Source organism: Lepidochelys kempii, chromosome 1 (genome assembly GCF_965140265.1).
Source record: "Lepidochelys kempii isolate rLepKem1 chromosome 1, rLepKem1.hap2, whole genome shotgun sequence".
NCBI classification, from domain to species: Eukaryota; Metazoa; Chordata; order Testudines; family Cheloniidae; genus Lepidochelys; species Lepidochelys kempii.
Window position 1 is genome coordinate 350,771,250 of NC_133256.1, and position 18,643 is coordinate 350,789,892.

At 52.0% G+C, this 18,643-nt stretch overlaps 1 protein-coding gene across 6 annotated transcripts in view; it reads right to left on the reverse strand.

Moving 5' to 3' along the window:
* LOC140905542 (C-type lectin-like) overlaps positions 1-18,643 on the reverse strand; it is a 45,042-nt gene that overhangs the window by 7,905 nt on the left and 18,494 nt on the right. For 2 of the 6 annotated variants that reach the window (XM_073329037.1, XM_073329039.1), the window contains exons 2-5: positions 8,299-8,635; positions 5,689-5,819; positions 1,943-2,088; positions 1,361-1,498 (exon numbers count right to left, since the gene is read on the reverse strand). In XM_073329037.1, coding sequence (XP_073185138.1) covers positions 1,361-1,498; positions 1,943-2,088; positions 5,689-5,755 — 351 coding nt within the window. In that variant the 5' untranslated portion in view covers positions 5,756-5,819; positions 8,299-8,635. Of the gene's footprint in view, positions 1-1,360; positions 1,499-1,942; positions 2,089-5,688; positions 5,820-5,906; positions 5,989-6,647; positions 6,726-8,298; positions 8,636-8,936; positions 9,011-18,643 lie in introns of those variants that run through there. The other 4 variants (XM_073329038.1, XM_073329040.1, XM_073329041.1 and 1 more) reach the window with 4 other exon arrangements.

An 18,643-nucleotide genomic window follows, 5' to 3' on the forward strand; every position in this document is an offset into this window, starting at 1 on the left:
ACTTGTTTTTGTTTCACTCTAAACCAGTGAGCTTTGACTGCAGTGCTTGGGGGAAGCCTCTGCTTGGTTACCACAAGTGTGCGTTTTCCTCTTCACATTGAGGGAGCGTCGGACCGGGTAATAAACCTTTACACTGGCCAGATTTGACCAGGGCAGGACGGTGCTGCTCTGGGGTCCTAGGCTGGGAAGCTGGTTGTCAGAGAGCCTGTGTGTAACTGCAGCAGGGTGTGTCCCTACCTGTGTGAATGCTGGTGAAAGTGCAGACTGGAGGGCTTTGCAGCTTGTCACAGCAGTACAGTGTGAGAAGAAGCCCAGGCTAGTGAGTCAGGGTGCTCAGTGGTACCCCAATTCCAGGTGGCATCCTAGAGGGGAACCCATCACAGATAAATGAAAGGGTTTTGGACTCAACCCTGAAACAGAAGGGCGCTACCCAGCACACTATGGGGTGGGGGGTTTGTTCATGGTTTTATGTTTAAGAATCCTGCTTGTGGCGTTTTCCCAAATTAATGCTGGGTTCCTTCCCTCCTTCTATTAAAAAATTATTTTCTACACCCACACTTGGTGGGTATGAGAGGAGAAGTATGGCCTCTTAGAGGTGTCCAGGGGTGGTGTGTAATTGTCCCAGGTTACCAGGTGGGGGCTCGAGCCAGTTCTGTGTTATATTGTTAAGAGGAACCCCTACATATTGAACCCAGGCCTGGTTGCTGTCAACTCCACCTGGCAGAAGCGTTACACTTGCAACTGCTACGTCCCCATCTGGGGCCTCCTTCCCAGCCTGTGACTGCTCCCCCTTCATCTCCCTGCCCTAACGAGCTGGGGGCTCTCCTAAGGGGAAGCAGGTGATGACACGATCCCCAAGCTGAGGGAGCAACCAGCAGTGTCAGGGGCAATCCAGAGGCCACTGGGGAGCAGAGACTCAAGTTTTGGGCAGGAAAAAGTCGCTAAAAAACTTGGTGAGGGTGGAGTGGAGATGGGATGTGGGGGGAGGGCACTGCACATTGCATGAAGTGGGAGAGGGGAAGGGAAATCGGGCAGTAGCTGGAGAGGTAGGTTCAGGTCAAAGGTTCATTTGATGACCAGGGAGACCAGGGCCTGGTTGTATTTAGAAGGGAAAAGCCAAAGGGGAGTTAGACCTCAACGTAGGATGGAGATGGAAAGGGTGCAGGAGGGCAGGGGTTAAAGGTGGAGTGCAGTGGGAGATGCTGGTGCCCATGACAGGGAGAAGGGGAGAAGGAATGGGGGAGGGAGATCCTGGCAGCTCCTATGAAGGGTCCATGGAGCATGGTCTCTGCAGAGTGCCTGGGAAACCTCCAATAGGAGAAGCAGCTGCCAGAGGCCAAAGCCGGCTCTGGGCACTCACATGCTGGGGGTTGTGGAGTCCGATCCACACAGAATCCTTGGAGCGTGTCTTCTTGATGTATCTGGCCACCACGTTCCCTTCTGCCTCATTGAGAATGGAGGCGAGGTGGGCCCCCTTGCGTTGATGCTGACACTCCACCTGTGGCAGGGACATCGGTGAGGCCTGTTACCCCCCTGCAGGGGGCGCTGTTTGGCACTGGTGTGGGGTCCTGCCCCACAAGGCTGCAGCAGGAGCAGGGACGGCTGTGAGGAGAGAGCCCCCTCTCGGTGCCTGTTCCCGAGCCCCAGGGCCTGGCACCAGCCACGTCACCTCTGCAGCCTCCCCACCCCACCGCTGCAGAGAGACACCCCCGGACAGGGACAGCTGGAACAGCTGCACAGTGGGGGTGCTGAGAGCCACCGAACCAAGCCGCGAACCCTGGGTGTGATGGAAACCACTTCAAGCCGGGGGTGCGGCTGCACCGCCCGTAGCCCTAGTTCCAGCACCTGGGCCCAGGGACCAGTGGTGACGTCACCAACCCCTCCAGCCCCCCCCCCCCAACTAACCCACACGTCCCCAGGGCCCCTGAGAGGAGCCTGGTACCTCAGCCTCTGCCCAGGTCGTTTTTCCGGGGAAGAACCCGTAGCAATGGTGATGGTAGTACAGCCAGCCACTGGGACAGGACCTGGCCTCGGCTCCTGATCCGAGAGAGGAGGCGGGATGGGGAGAGAGGAAATGGCGGGGAGAGGCTGTTTCGGAGAAGAGAATGGGATCGGAGCTGTCAGTTGCCATCATTCCAGCTCCTGCAGATCTCAACAATCCTCGGAACGTTTGCCTTCTCTCAAAATGGCCACTGTCTCCTGCTACTTTCCATGGAGCTGAAGCCACTCAGTGAAACCGGCTGCCCCCCCCTTGCCCCCTCTGTCTGTGGCAGTGAGGCTGTCCTAGTGAACATTACCACTGTCTCCCTTCCCGGGGGGACAGGAGCTGGGCTGCCCTCAAGGAAGATGGTCGCCTCCTATCTTCTGTGCAGGGGCACTGGGGAACCTGATGGGGCGGGGTAGCAAGGGGGTTGAGTCAAAGTATACAGGGGGTTATGGGGTGAGGTGGGCAGCACTGGGTGTCATGGGGACACTGGTGGGACTGGGAGCAGAGGGGAGGTTGGGGGCATTGTAGTATATTAGAGGATGAAGGGACGCCACACACTGATTTGCCAACCTACTGAGGAGGGCTTTAAACTGGGCTGAAAAGGGGCAGTGACAAAATCCCACAGGTGACCTTAACAGAAGATTAAATGTTGGGGGAGGGGAAATGGAAAATTACAATGGGGTCATAGGAGCAACAAGAGGGATAACAGGGTGGGAATCTGCTCTGCATCTCAGGTGTCTATACACAAACGCAAGGAGTATGGGGAATAAACAGAAGAACAGGAAGTATGAGTATATAAGCTAAATCATGACTTAGCTGGCCTCACAGGGACTTGGTGGGATAGATCTCATGACTGGAATACTGGCATAGAGAGGTATGGCTTGTTCAAGAAAGACAGTCAGAGAAAAAAGGGAGGAGATTTTGTATTAGACATCAAGAATGTATATACTTGTTCTGAGGTCCAGAAGGTGAGAGACAGACCAACTGAAAGTCTCCGGGTAAAGATAAAAGGGGGAAAAAAGAGGGGTGATGTCATGGTAGGGATCTACTCTAGATCACCAAATCAGGGGGAGAAGGAGGTGGATGGGGTATTTCTAGAACAAATAACAGAAATATCCAAAAGACAAGACCCCTGGTACTAATGGGGGGACTTCAGCTTCCTAGATATCTGTTGGAAAAGCAATATGGCAAAACATAAAATTTTAAAAAACATTCTTAGAATGTATTGGAGATAACATCTATTTCCCAAAGCGCAGAAAGTAAAAAGAAGAAAAGCCATGTTAGACTTAATTCTGACTAACGGGGAGGAATTGGTTGAGAATCTGAAGTGAAGATAATTGGGTGAAAGTGACCATGAAATGAAAGATTTCATGATTCTAAGGAAGAGTAGAAATTACAGCAGCACAATAATCACAATGGACTTCACAATGGATGACTCCAAGCTGGGAGGGGTTGCTAGCACTTCGGAGGACAGGATTAGAATTAAAAATGACCTTGACAAGTTGGAGAATTGGTCTGAAATCGACAAGATGAAATTCAATAAAGACAAGTGCGAAGTTCTTCCCTTCGGAAGGAAGAATCAAATGCACAAGCACAGAATGGGGACTAACTGGCTAGGCAATAGCGCTGCTGAGAAGGATCTCGAGGTTCGAGTGGGTCACAAACTGAGTATGAGTCAACAGTGTGATGCAGTTGAGAAGGCGGCTGATATCACCCTGGGGTGCTGTGACGGGGTATACAAACCCCACCGTGCGCAAACAGAGGTTAGGGAACTTGCGGCTCCACCACACCTGTAGGAAATGCTCCAACTGGAGGAGGAGTTAAAGGGAAGGGGAGCAGCTCAGTTGGTGGTAGCCCAGGGAAGAGAGCAGACCTGTGACCTGCCGCTCCAGCAGAGGGGAGCTGAGCTAAGGGAAAGGCAGAATCTCTCCCCTCGACAACTGTCCATATCCTCACTGAGGGAAGGGAGGACCTATTACAGAAGCAGCCTGGGAGCGGAGTATTCCCCTCTCCCACGGACTCTGAGTTTTGCTAATTCCCCTGCACTTGGCTTGGACGGCCCTAGAAGGGGAAGGCCCTAGGGCTGATCGGGCCCAGGAGGGGGCCATATTGCAGGAGGAGGCAGATGCCAACGTGAGAGAGGAAGAGAGCTACCGCCTGCACGCAGCCACCAGAAGGTGCTCGGTGGTGAACGGACACTGTTCACACCATCCAAACCCAGACAGTGTCCTGGGGACAATCACGGGGAGGGGGTGGTAGGAATTGGCCCAGGGAGGGCAGCCTTAAGCTGCCCTGGTTGTCAGATAACTGAGAGCCCCCAAAGGGCCCTGGGTTGGAGCCCGGTGTAGTGGGAGGGCCTGGGCCCCCCTGCCAACAAACCCCCTGCACGTCACGTGCCTAAGCCCTGACCACTAGGGAACGTTCCCCTACCGACTAACCCCCGAGCGAGGACTGTCACAGGTGTGTTAACAGGAGTGTTGTGTGTAAGACGCAGGAGGTCATTGTCCTGCTTGGCTCGGCACTGGCGAGGTCTCAGCCGGAGTTCTGTGTCCAGGTCTGGGCACCGCACTTTCAGAAAGACGTGGATAAGATGGAGAGAGTCCAGAGGAGAGCAACAGAAATGATGAAAGGTTGAGAGAATCTGAGCTATGGGGAAAGGTCAAACAAACTGGGCATGTTTAGCCTTGAGAAAAGAGACTAAGGGCGACCTGAGAACAGTCTTCATGTATGTTCAGGGGTGTCATAAAGAGGACGGTGATCAATTGCCTCCATGTCCAGTGAAGGCAGGACAAGCAGCAGTGGACTTAATCTGCAGCAAGGGAGAGTTAGGTCAGATATTAGGAGAAACTCTCTAACTCGCAGGGCAGGGAAGCTCTGGAACAGGCTCCCAAGGGAGGTTGTGGATTCCTTGTCACTGAAGGTTTTTAAGACCAGGTTGGACAGACACCTGTCAGGGATGATGTAGATTTGCTTGGTCCTGCCTCAGTATGGGGGGTGGGCCTGGACTAGGTGACCTCTGGAGGCCCCTTCCAGCCCCACATTTCTATGATTCTCTGATAGCTGAGGACCCATAGAGGGAAGGGAAGGCAGAGAGCTACTAACAGATGGGTGTGGGAGGGATTAGCAGTATGTGGAGTAACTGCAGAGATTTGTGGGGCTATGTAAGGAAGGGGTTCAGGGGGAGAGAAATAGTCTGTGATCCCCAGATTTTTCTTTGGAGGGGAGAAAGAGGGAAGGTTTTGGGTTATCAAAAGCAGAGGGATCAAGTTGACGAAGAGGCACCATTCTGAGCCCAGTGAAAAGAGAAGTGACTCATTTGGGACATTTTCCCCACATTCTGTTCCCTGGGTAGGACGCGACCCCCCACCCGGTGAGGAAAGTCATTCCCTAGGCAGCAGCAGGAGATGGGGGCAGGTTTAGCTCCCAGCCTGTCTCTCACACTCAGCCCCAGGAGGTCTCAGGGATTCCCTCTGCACTCAAGCCAGGGGCAGCAGGAAGCAGCCTCTCTCCTCAGGCAGGTGCTGAGCTGCTGGGTGGGGTCTGGATTAATGGGCTTGGTGGGGAAGGGGCTCTGGGGACACAGCTGTGGTGGCTTCTCCAACATGGTGGGGCTGGGGCCCCCTGAGTGAAATGAATTCACTTCCTATTGAGGGCAAACAGCACCTGGGGGCTCCAGCACTGGGGGCCGGGCAGGGACTCACCTTCCAGCAAGGGGCTAAAGATCAGGCAGCCGAGGAGACAGAGGCTGAAGTAGGCGACTGGCCGCATCTTCTCGCTTCCCCTGGGGGGAAAACACACCAGGGAGATGGGCCACAAGAACCTGAGACAGTCCCTGTGACCAGGAGAAAGCGTTTGTCAGGGCTGAGATAACAGATAAAATGAAAGCTATTTCCTCCCCCCCCGCCCCCAGCCCCCTCACCCCATCTGTCAGGACTGAGATCAATGTGGCTGCAGGGAGCCCTCGTGCCCTGGCCCTGACTGAAAAGTTCCGGGCAGATCCCCAGGGAGTGTAAATCAGCTGGAGTCCCCCTGAAGTCGGTGGGCGGGATCCCTAGTGGGTACGGTCTGGTGTAGGGTGATTGAATCATAGAATCATAGAATATCAGGGTTGGAAGGGACCTCAGGAGGTCATCTAGTCCAACCCCCTGCTCAAAAGCAGAACCAATCCCCAATTAAATCATCCCAGCCAGGGCTTTGTCAAGCCTGACCTTAAAAACTTCTAAGGAAGGAGATTCCACCACCTCCCTAGGCACCGCATTCCAGTGTTTCACCACCCTCCTAGTGAAAAAGTTTTTCCAAAGATCCAACCTAAACCTCCCCCACTGCAACTTGAGACCATTACTCCTTGTCCTGTCCACTGGGGTCAGACCCCCAGCGGGTGGGCGTTGCTCAGATTTGTTAGAATCACCGGGGCTAGAACCGCACCGAGTGTAAACTAGCCGCAGCTCCATGGGAGTCACACTAGCTCGGGATCAAGCCCTCATCAGTGCAGGGTAAAATGGCAACTTCTAATTCCTGGCCCTCAAGCCCAAGGAAGCACTTGGCCCATCACGCACCCTGTGCTTGGCTCATCAATGCCCTGCATTGGGTGTTGTCATTTACACCTGTGCAAAGAGACTCTGGAATGCACCATCCTCCCTGGGTGATGATATACACGTACCGGGCGCTGGTGTAAATGGTGACGTGTGGTGCCAGGGACAATCAGGCCCGTGAGAATTGGGTTATAACTTGAGGCCGCTGCCGGCGTCCAAGGTATTGGCCCTGTTCTGGGCTGCCCACGCTCCCTCGTGTCTGTCTCTCTGCTGCATTTCAAGGGAGCCCATTACCAGGGTATGTAGGTGCTGACCATGGCCAAATGAAAGCCGCGTAAGACTTGCACCCGAAGTGATTCTGTTCTCACATTTCTGTTGCTTGGCTGCTTGTATCTGGGGCGACTGAGACTGTTTATAGGCCGGGCATAGCACCGACCCTTTGAAGCATGACACCTGGCAACTTCACTCATCTCATTTCCAAGCACCAGCTGACTCCTAATGTGAATTTTATGCATAGATTGCAAGGCCAGGAAGGACCATTGTGATCACCTGGGCTGACCCCCCTGTAAAACACAGGCCAGAGACCTGCCCCACAATAATGCCTAGAGCAGAGCTTTTAGAAAAACTTCCAATGTTGATTTTTAAATTGCCCATGATGGAGAATCCACCACGACCCTGAGGAAGTTGTTCCAGTTACTCTCACTGGTAACAATTTCTGCCTCCTTTCCAGTCTGAATTTGTCTAGCTTCAGCTCCCAGCCATTGGATCATGTTCCACCTTTGTCTGCAAGACTGGTGAGCCCGTTGCTAAATATCTGTTCCCCATGTAGGTATTTATAGACTGGAATTAAGTCCCCCCTTAACCTTCTTTTTGTTCAGCTAAACAGATAAGGCAGGTTCTCTAATCCTTTAATCCTTCCCTTGGCTCTTCTCTGACCCCTCTCCAAATTATCAACATCCTTCTTGAACCATGGACACCAGAACTGGGCACAGGATCCCACCAGCAGTCGCACCAGTGCCAAAAACAGACGTAGAATAACCTCTTTGCTCCCACTTCCGATTCCCCTGGTTTTGTATCCCAGGTTTGCATTAGTCCTTTCGGCCACAGCATTGCAATGGGAGCTCATGTTCAGCTGGTTATCCAGCCCCACCCCCAAATCTTTTACAGAGTTCCTGGTTCCCAAGACAGAGGCCCCCATCCTGTAAGTCTGGCCTGTGTTGTGTGTTCCTAGATGTCGGCATTTAGGGCCTCTGTGTTACCGCACGGCCGCAGCAAGGGTGAGCTTAGCTGGAGATTAGACTGTTTGTCAGCTCCCTGCCATGCAGGCCTCCTCAGCTGTGGGGGCTTCTCCCACCCTTCCTGCCCTCCCTGATCTGCTATGGGGGTTTCCCGCACCCTCCCTGCTCCATCGGAGTGGGGGCTGGGAGGGCTTATGAAACATCCCTGGGGTGGGGGAGGGCCAAAGGGGGATGAGGGCCAGGTGCCACCCTGCAGGGGGTGATGTGCCAGGACTCACAAAGGGGGAGACACCCGGTTCAGTGCCAGCCGGGGAGCATGGGGCCCTTGGCACCGCTCTCTGGGACAGGATGCTCAGCTCCGGTCCATGTCGGGTGTGGGGCAGGGCTGTGGGGGGTGGAGAGCCGGGTGGACCCTGTCCCAGGGCCCAGGCAGCTCACACAGGGCAAGTCTGGCCGCCAGACCTCATCCCAGCGATTGGCTGCCACTGAGTGCCCAGCACCCAGCGTGGAGGGGAGAAGGAAGGAGGGGGCAGGGACTCACCTGTCTGTCTGTCTGTCGGTCGGTCTAGGCAGCTGGTCCAGAGCACTGGGGTACTGTGCCAGGTGCTGGGTCCTCGGGGAGTTTATAGCCCGGCGGGGGGAGGGTGAATTTGGAAATGGGACCAGATGTGACAGTTCAAACCGAGTGAAGACACAGATAAGAGATGGCAATCTGCCCCCTGCTTCTGCTCAGCTTCCTGCTGCCCCCTGCGGTGCCCTGGAGTGGCTTGTGGGGCCAGCGTTATCTCTGCTGAGTCACTGCCTGGCGCTGGGGAGGGGGCCCTGGGGCAGGGGCTGAGGCAGACGGACGGCCCAGAGGGGCACATGGGGCAGGATTCCTGCAGAGAGAGCATGGGGTGGGGGACACAGCAATGGTTTAACTTCCTGTAACTTCCTGCCTGAGTGACCCACCGCCCCCCCCCCGTTCCCAAGCACCCAGAGGTGAGCACCCAGCAACCACCCACACCTGTCCCTGAGCACCCAGCGGTGAGCAATCCACCCCCGCACAGCTGTCTCACAGCCCCCGCATCCACCCACTCGTGTCCCTGAGCACCCCTCACAAGGCACCTGCCACCACCATATACACCTGCCCTGAGCCCCCAAGCCCTGAGTGACTCCTGTGACAGGAATCAGACTCACCCCAAGTGCTGTAAATCATAGAATCATAGAATATCAGGGTTGGAAGGGACCCCAGAAGGTCATCTAGTCCAACCCCCTGCTCAAAGCAGGACCAATTCCCAGTTAAATCATCCCAGCCAGGGCTTTGTCAAGCCTGACCTTAAAAACCTCTAAGGAAGGAGATTCTACCACCTCCCTAGGTAACGCATTCCAGTGTTTCACCACCCTCTTAGTGAAAAAGTTTTTCCTAATATCCAACCTAAACCTCCCCCACTGCAACTTGAGACCATTACTCCTCGTTCTGTCATCTGCTACCATTGAGAACAGTCTAGAGCCATCCTCTTTGGAACCCCCTTTCAGGTAGTTGAAAGCAGCTATCAAATCCCCCCTCATTCTTCTCTTCTGCAGGCTAAACAATCCCAGTTCCCTCAGCCTCTCCTTCCGGGTCTCTCCCCCCACAGTTCACTTGTGTTTGCTAACGACGACGGGAGGTGGGGAATGGGGGGAGGGGCGATAACCCAAACCGTACAGCGATGGCGCCAGTGGAATGAGGAGCCGGGGCTGCCTGTTACAGACCGTGCTGGGGAAGAGGCTGTTGACTCAGGGTCTGTTATCCAGGGACTTGGACACAGGCTCAGAGTCGCTGACCCAAAGGCCTGCGAGGGGCCTGGGGCAGGCTGGGAGCCTTGGTTTTCACAGATGTTACAGCCAGAAGGGACCATTGTGATCATCTCGTCTGATCTCCTGCGTCACATGGGCCAGAGACCCCACCAGTGAGTTCTGTGTCCGGCCCAGAGCGTCTGGTTTCACTAGAGCAGATCTGTAGAACTGACCCGTCCCCACCATTATTTACCGCTCCACCAATTCTTCTCTCACCTGCTAATATCACCAGCAGTGATTTTAGATTATCTTCCAGATCATTGCAGAAGATATTGATTGTCATAGGGTTGAGAACTGATCCCTGCAAGACCCTGCTACATACACCCCTGGTGGATGGTGATTCCCCATTGACAGTTACCTTCTGGGATCTATTAGTTAGCCAGTTCTTACCATATTTAGTATGAGTGACATTGACGGTTTTATATTGTAGTAGGTTTTTAATCAGAATGTCCATTGGGACTAAGCCAAATACCTTACACAGTCGAAGTCTTTCATGTCAACACAGTTACCTTTATCAACCATATTTGTAATCTTAACAAAATCCCATGCTAATTGCCAGTAATTATGCTGCCATGCCTTGATTCTTTATTGTTTGCACCTGTCAAGGTTCCTCCCCCACTCTGAACTCTAGGGTACAGATGTGGGGACCTGCATGAAAAACCTCCTAAGCTTATCTTTACCAGCTTAGGTCAAAACTTCCCCAAGGTACAAAATATTCCACCCGTTGTCCTTGGACTGGCCACTACCACCACCAAACTAATACTGGTTACTGGGGAAGAGCTATTTGGACGCGTCCTTCCCCCCAAAATACTTCCCAAAACCTTGCACCCCACTTCCTGGACAAGGTTTGGTAAAAAGCCTCACCAATTTGCCTAGGTGACTACAGACCCAGACCCTTCGATCTTAAGAACAATGAACAATCCTCCCAACACTTGCACCCCCCCTTTTCTGGGAAATGTTGGATAAAAAGCCTCACCAATTTGCATAGGTGACCACAGACCCAAACCCTTGGATCTCAGAACAATGAAAAAGCATTCAGTTTTTTACAAGAAGACTTTTAATAAAAAATAGAAGTAAATAGAAATAAAGAAATCCCCCCTGTAAAATCAGGATGGTAGATATCTTACAGGGTAATTAGATTCAAAAACATAGAGAACCCCTCTAGGCAAAACCTTAAGTTACAAAAAAGATACATAGACAGAAATAGTTATTCTATTCAGCACAATTCTTTTCTCAGCCATTTAAAGAAATCATAATCTAACACATACCTAGCTAGATTACTTACTAAAAGTTCTAAGACTCCATTCCTGGTCTATCCCCGGTAAAGACCGGCATATAGACAGACACAGACCCTTTGTTTCTCTCCCTCCTCCCACCTTTTGAAAGTATCTTGTCTCCTCATTGGTCATTTTGGTCAGGTGCCAGCGAGGTTACCTTTAGCTTCTTAACGCTTTACAGGTGAGAGGAGCTTTCCCCTGGCCAGGAGGGATTTCAAAGGGGTTTACCCTTCCCTTTATATTTATGACAGCACCCTAGAACAGTCTTTCCATTATTTTGCCCCCAATCAGTGTCAGGCTAACTGACATATAGTTACCCAGGGCATCCCATTTCCCTTCTTAAATATTGGCACAAGATTCGCTTTCCTCCAGTCCTCCAAAAAGTTCCTCAGTGTTTCAACATTTCTTAAAAATCAACATTAGTGCTTCAGACAGCTCCTTGGCCATGTCTTTTAATACACTTGGGTGCCAATTATCCAGTGCTGCTGAATTAAAAATTATTCTCTTTAACAGCTGCTAATTAACATTCTATCATGGAAGAGCAGGTATTTCTATAGCAATGTAAGAGATGAGTATATCTGGGCTCTTATTGGCTGAGACAATTCCATCTAGCAGGCTGTTTCATGACATCAATGTGGTTCCTATGGCTAACTAAGGGGACATGGGAAAGTTCCCGTCCCAGGGGTCAGGTGCTGTAATATCCTGCTGCCCCAGGGTTTCTGCTGAAAACCTTTTCCTCCCCAAAAACTTGCTCAGGCTCTGTCTCTGCATGGAGCTGTCATTCATTTGCTGGCTGTTTGACACCCACGTTGTGTTACAGGGCAAATGTCACCCACCCTCATCGCTCATAGCCATAAGGGACTGATTCCTGGAACAGCCCCTCTGGGAGTCGCTGAGGAGACCAGGGTGTCCTGGTTAGTGGTGGGAACAGCCCAAGGTCCCCAGAGTTCGGGAGCTGATTCAATTATGCAGACAGGCCAGGGCCCCACCACCTGGCACTGGGAGCTCTGAGGGCCGATCTCTTCCTGCCCAGGCTCCAGGGCCAGCCATACTCAAGTTACTCCCCAGCACCAGGTACGACTGACCAGAGGGTCCTGCTGTCCCACCTCCCAGATGGAGCAGGGGCATTGCACTGAGGTGGCTTTCGCCATCCCTCTCAGGCAGCACCACAGGCCTGTGATGGGCACCAGATCCTGCCCTCCCAGTGCCCCACATCTCTTCTAGAACATCCGACAGGGAGCCAGCCTCTCCCCGTCCTGATCAGCACCCACCCCACGCTGCTAGGGATACGGGCCGAGGAGTCAGGCCCAGAGCTCCCCTGCACAGACCGTTATGGGAGGTGCCATTTTATTGCCCCATTAAGAGGTGACAGTTGCTGCCACAATTGCAATTCCCTTAGTCATGCAACCGTCGTGACCAGTTAGGACCGACCCTGAGTGAGCAACAGACCGAGAGGACAATGAGCTGAGATAAGAAAGTGCTGGCTCCTTGCCCTGGCAGGGGGGAGGATCTCGCTGCTCTCTGGGATAGCCAGCTTCCCCTGACTCTCCCTGCGGTCCAATACAGCTCAGTATGGCTTGGCCTTTGCGTTAGCCTTGGCCAGCTGCTGCTGTGCAGTGCAAGGCCACTGCTGGCTTCTGCTTTGTGTTTAGTGGTGGCTTTAAATAGTTGTTCAAAACACCAAGAGTTTGGGAAAGGCACCTTTTCTACGAGGCTTTGTGACGCAGGCAGAGCGGATGCCAACTCAGGCCACGGCTCCGGGCCCCACTGAACACTGACTAATGCATAGCTGGCAACCAGTCCGGCGCATCCGGGGGTTCGTGTTGTTACACGAGGTGTTATAGCTACAAGAACGTGTGTCGTGTTCAGACTTTATGAAATGCTTGTAGGACGCTGCATGAATTAATCTTACCGAGAACACCGGAACCCCGTGGTCTCAGGTTATGTTAACCGTGATGGCGTAAGGCATGGTCTACACGGCCAAGTTAGGTCGACGCAAGGCTGCTTAGGTCAACCTAACCCTGTAAGCATCTACACTAAAACGTTTCTCCCAGCGATGTCACTCACCCACTACGCCGACTTAATAACTCCACATCCGCAGAGGGCGTGGCGCTTAGGTTGACATAGAGAGTCAACACAGTGTCATTCTGGACACTACGTGACTTATGCTGGCTTTGGCGGCTTCCAGGACATGTCCCAGAATTCCCTACCATGGCTTCAGGCCTCAGAGATTCAGCAGCTGCCTTATAATTCTCCCCCAGGCTCGCCACATCAGCCAGTACCTTGGGGACAGGCCGCACTAACCACTCCTGCCCCACAGCCAGGAGGAGCTGTGTGAACTACCCCAGCACCGTCTTCTCAGCCACCGGCCACCCAGACCACGGTCCTGGCTGGAGTCAAAGCCGACAACATTTCTAAAGCGTCTGGGCCAGTGCTCAAGATCAGGATCTCCGTGTGGTTTTCTCCCAGCGAAAGCACTCTCAGGTTTTGGCTAAGGTGACTGAGACGGCAATAGTCAGGCATGGCCATGGCATCAAGGCCATGATACGGGGCTTTTGCCAGCTCCCGCAGACAGGGTGCCCACAAACAGTGCCATAACTAGGAATTTTAGCACCCGGGATGAGCAACCATATTGGAACCCCTGACTAGAGTCCTGAGTGGGACCTTTTTTTAATCCTGCCATTCCACCCCATGGGACGGGAATGGGATTAAAAGAATAGTTCTCCCACACCGCAAACAACGTGAACGCCCTGGCAAGCAGCCACTGCTCTCCGTCCGCCGTGCTCTGAAGGCAGCGCCGCCATCATCAGCTGCGCAGAAGCACGGGTAGGCCACGCCAGCCTTATTTGTGGGCTCCTTCGGAGCTGGACGGCTGGAGCGTGGCGGCCGCTGGATGTCTGCCCAGCTCTGAAGGCAGCGCCGCCATTAGCAACAGCTCGGACGTCCAGGTGGCGAGGTATTATATCGCACCCTGACTTCTGCGCCCAGAGCTGGGTGGCTGGAGAGCAGTGGCTGCCGGCTGGCCACCAGCTCGGAAAGCAGCACCGCGGCCAGCAGGAGCTCAAAAGTAAGGGTGGCGTTGTACGGCGAGGCCGCACTTCCTTCGGTGCCCCTGCCCACGGCAGCGCGGAAGGCAGGGAGGGAGGTACGGCTGCTATTTCTTCTGCACTGCTTCTCGACGTGGCGCGGCCCTCAGAGATGGGCGGCCAGGCGGCAGTGGCCACTGGCTGTCCACCCACCTCTGAAGGCAGCGCTGTAGCCAGCGGCACGGACAGAGGAGTGGCACGGGACGTATCGCTCTCTTTGTGTCCACGCTGCTGCACGGGGGGGTACCGCCTTCAGTGCTGGGCACCTGAATAATGGGGGCCAGATCTGAAGCCAGAAGCAGGAGGGAAGTAAGGGTGGGGCTGGGTTTAGCTTTGAAAATTCATGGCAATCAGGGGAGGTCCCGGACAATTGGAAAAAGGCTAATGCAGTGCCCATCATTAAAAAAGGGAAGACAGAGAACCCGGGGAACTACAGACTGGTCAGCCTCACCTCAGTCCCTGGAAAAATCGGGGAGCAGGTCCTCAAGGAATCAATTCTGAAGCACTTAGAGGAGAGGAAAGTGATCAGGAACAGCCAGCATGGATTCACCAGGGGCAAGTCATGCCTGACTCATCTAATTGCCCTCTATGACGAGATAACTGGCTCTATGGATGAGGGGAAAGCAGTGGACGTGTTGTTTCTTGACTTTAGCAAAGCTTTTGGCACGGTCTCCCACAGTATTCTTGTCAGCAAGTTAAAGAAGTATGGGCTGGATGAATGGACTGTAAGGTGGATAGAAAGCTGGCTAGATTGTCGGGCTCAACGGGTAGTGATCAATGGCTCCACGTCTAGTTGGCAGCCGGTCTCAAGTGGAGTGCCCCAAGGGTCGGTCCTGGAGCCGGTTTTGTTCAATATCTTCATAAATGATCTGGAGGATGGTGTGGATTGCACTCTCAGCAAATTTGCGGATGATACTAAACTGGGAGGAGAGGTAGATACGCTGGAGGGTAGGGATAGGATACAGAGGGACCTAGACAAATTGGAGGATTGGGCCAAAAGAAATCTGATGAGGTTCAACAAGGACAAGTGCAGGGTCCTGCACTTAGGACGGAAGAATCCAATGCACCGCTACAGACTAGGGACCGAATGGCTCGGCAGCAGTTCTGCAGAAAAGGACCTAGGGGTTACAGTGGATGAGAAGCTGGATATGAGTCAACAGCATGCCCTTGTTGCCAAGAAGGCTAACAGCATTTTGTGCTGTATAAGTAGGGGCATTGCCAGCAGATGGAGGGACGTGATCGTTCCCCTCTATTTGACATTGGTGAGGCCTCATCTGGAGTACTGTGTCCAGTTTGGGGCCCCACACTACAAGAAGGATGTGGAAAAATTGGAAAGCGTCCAGAGGAGGGCAACAAAAATGATTAGGGGACTGGAACACATGAGTTATGAGGAGAGGCTGAGGGAACTGGGGATATTTAGTCTGCAGAAGAGAAGAATGAGGCGGGATTTGATAGCTGCTTTCAACTACCTGAAAGGGGCTTCCAAAGAGGATGGATCTAGACTGTTCTCAGTGGTAGCAGATGACAGAACAAGGAGCAATGGTCTCAAGCTGCAGTGGGGGAGGTTTAGGCTGCAAGTTAGGAAACACTATTTCACTAGGAGGGTGGTGAAGCACTGGAATGCGTTACCTAGGGAGGTGGTGGAATCTCCTTCCTTCGATGAAGATTATCTGGGCCCCCTGATTTAGTCCCATTAAACTGTTCGAGTTTCGCTTCTACCTCGGATGTGGTAATATCTACCTCCATATCCTCCTTCCCATTTGTCATTCTACCATTATCCCTAAGATCCTCATTAGCCTTATTAAAGACTGAGGCAAAGTATTTTGTTTAGATACTGGACCATGCTTAGATTATCCTTAACCTCCACTCCATCCTTGGTGTTTAGCGGTCCCACTTCTTCTTTCTTTGTTTTCTTCTTATTTATATGGCTATAGAACCTTTAACTATTGGTTTTAATTCCCTTTGCAAGGTCCAACTCTACATGGCTTTTGGCCTTTCTCACTTTATCACTACACGTTCTGTCCTCAATAAGGTAGCTTTCCTTGCTGATCCCTCCCATCTTCCACTCCCTGTAGGCTTTCTGCTTTTTCTTAATCACCTCTCTGTGATGCTTGCTCATCCAGCTTGGTCTATAACTCCTGCCTATGAATTTTCCCCCCTTCCTTGGGATGCAGGCTTCCGATAGCTTCTGCAGCTTTGACTTGAAGTAATTCCAGGCCACCTCCTCCTTTAGATCCACAAGTTCTTCAGTCCAATCCACTTCCCTAACTAATTTCCTTAATTTTTTAAAGTTAGCTCTTTTGAAATCAAAAACCCTAGTCACAGATCTATTTTTGTTTATCCTTCCATTTAGTTTGAACTGAGTTAGCTCATGATCACTTGAACTAAGGCTGTCCCCTACAACCATTACTTCTATGAGGTCTTCACTACTCATCAAAACCAAATCTAAAATGGCATCCCCTCTTGTTGGTTCAGGAACTACTTGCTGAAGGAATCCATCAGCTATCGCATCTAGGAAAATCTGAGCCCTGTTATTATTACAAGCACTCGTCCTCCAGTCTCTATCTGGGAGGTTAAAGTCTCCCATGATCATACAATTCCCATTAATATTTACTCCATTAAAAACATTAAAGAGTTCTTTATCCATATCCACATCGGATCCCGGCGGTCTATAGCACACCCCAAGCTCTATCCCAGGGGAGACTCTAGTAGTTTTCTTCCCCTATGTGATTTTTGCCCAGACGGACTCTGTCTTATCCATTCCATCACTTCTTATTTCTTTACAGTCGACCTCCTCATTGATAGACAGTGCTACTCCACCACCTCTACCTTCATTTCGGTCTTTCCTAAACCGCACATACCCCGCAATACCCGTACTCCAGTCGCGACGACTATTCCACCCTGTTCCTGTTCTCCCGAGAATATCTGGTTTCCCTTCCTGCACCGGTAGCTCTAGTTCCTCCATTTTGTTACCCAGGCTCCTCGCATTAGGGTACAAACATCTTCATTTTTGCTGTTTGGCCTCGCTCACGTTCTGTGCCTGATTAGCACAGACATTCTGCAGCCAAAATGACCTATTAGACTGGTAGGTACACTACCCTTCCTCCTGATGTCCATTCTCCTACCCATGGCTGTATCCTCTCCTACTTCGTTTTCTTTCCTCTCAATGCTAAAATCCGGCGTGGAGATTACCTGGACATCTCCCTACCATCTCCCCCAAATTCCTAGTTTAAAGCTCTCTTAATCAATTGTGCCAGCCTCCATCCTAGAAGTCTATTTCCGTCCCTACTCAGATGAAGTCCATCCCAAGAGAACAGTCCTCTGTCCATGAATGCCTCCCAGTGGCCATACATCCCAAAGCCCTCCTTATAGCACCAGTGCCTGAGCCATTTGTTGATAGTCATAATCTTGTCACATCTTTGTTGCCTTTCTCTATGAACAGGCAGAATCCCACTAAAGATCACCTGAGCCTCGATTTCCTTAAGCGTCTTCCCCAGCCTGGCATAGTCTCCCTTGAAACGTTCCAGCGAAAATCTAGCCGTATCATTTGTCCTTCATAGAATCATAGAATCATAGAAGATCAGGGTTGGAAGGGACCTCAGGAGGTCATCTAGTCCAACCCCCTGCTCAAAGCCGGACCAATCCCCAACTAAATCATCCCAGCCGGAGCTTTGTCAAGCCTGACCTTAAAAACTTCTAAGGAAGGAGATTCCACCACCTCCCTAGGTAACGCATTCCAGTGTTTCACCACCCTCATAGTGAAAATTTTTTTCCTAATATCCAACCTAAACCTCCCCCACTGCAACTTGAGACCATTACTCCTTGTTCTGTCATCTGCTACCACTGAGAACAGTCTAGAGCCATCCTCTTTGGAACCCCCTTTCAGGTAGTTGAAAGCAGCTACCAAATCCCCCCTCATTCTTCTCTTCCATAGACTAAACATCCCCAGTTCCCTCAGCCTCTCCTCATAACTCATGTGTTCCAGTCCCCTAATCATTTTTGTTGCCCTCCGCTGGACTCTTTACAAATTTTCCACATCCTTCTTGTAGTGTGGGGCCCAAAACTGGACACAGTACTCCAGATGAGGCCTCACCAATGTCGAATAGAGGGGAACGATCACGTCCCTCCATCTGCTCGCTATGCCCCTGCTTATACATCCCAAAATGCCATTGGCCTTCTTGGCAACAAGGGCACACTGCTGACTCATATCCAGCTTCTCATCCACTGTAACCCCTAGGTCCTTTTCTGCAGAACTGCTGCCAAGCCATTTGGTCCCCAGGTGCACGGGATTCTTCCATCCTAAGTGCAGGACTCTGCACTTGTCCTTGTTGAACCTCATCAGATTTCTTTTGGCCCAATCCTCCAATTTGTCTAGGTCCCTCTGTATCCTATCCCTGCCCTCCAGCGTATCTACCTCTCCTCCCAGTTTAGTGTCATCTACAAACTTGCTGAGAGTGCAATCCACACCATCCTCCAGATCATTTATGAAGATATTGAACAAAACTGATCTCAGGACCGACCCTTGGGGCACTCCACTTGAGACCGGCTGCCAACTAGACATGGAGCCATTGATCACTACCCGTTGAGCCCGCCGACCTAGCCAGCTTTCTATCCACCTGATGGTTCATTCATCCAGCCCATACTTCTTTAACTTGCTGGCAAGAATACTGTAGGAGTCAGTGTCAAAAGCTTTGCTAAAGTCAAG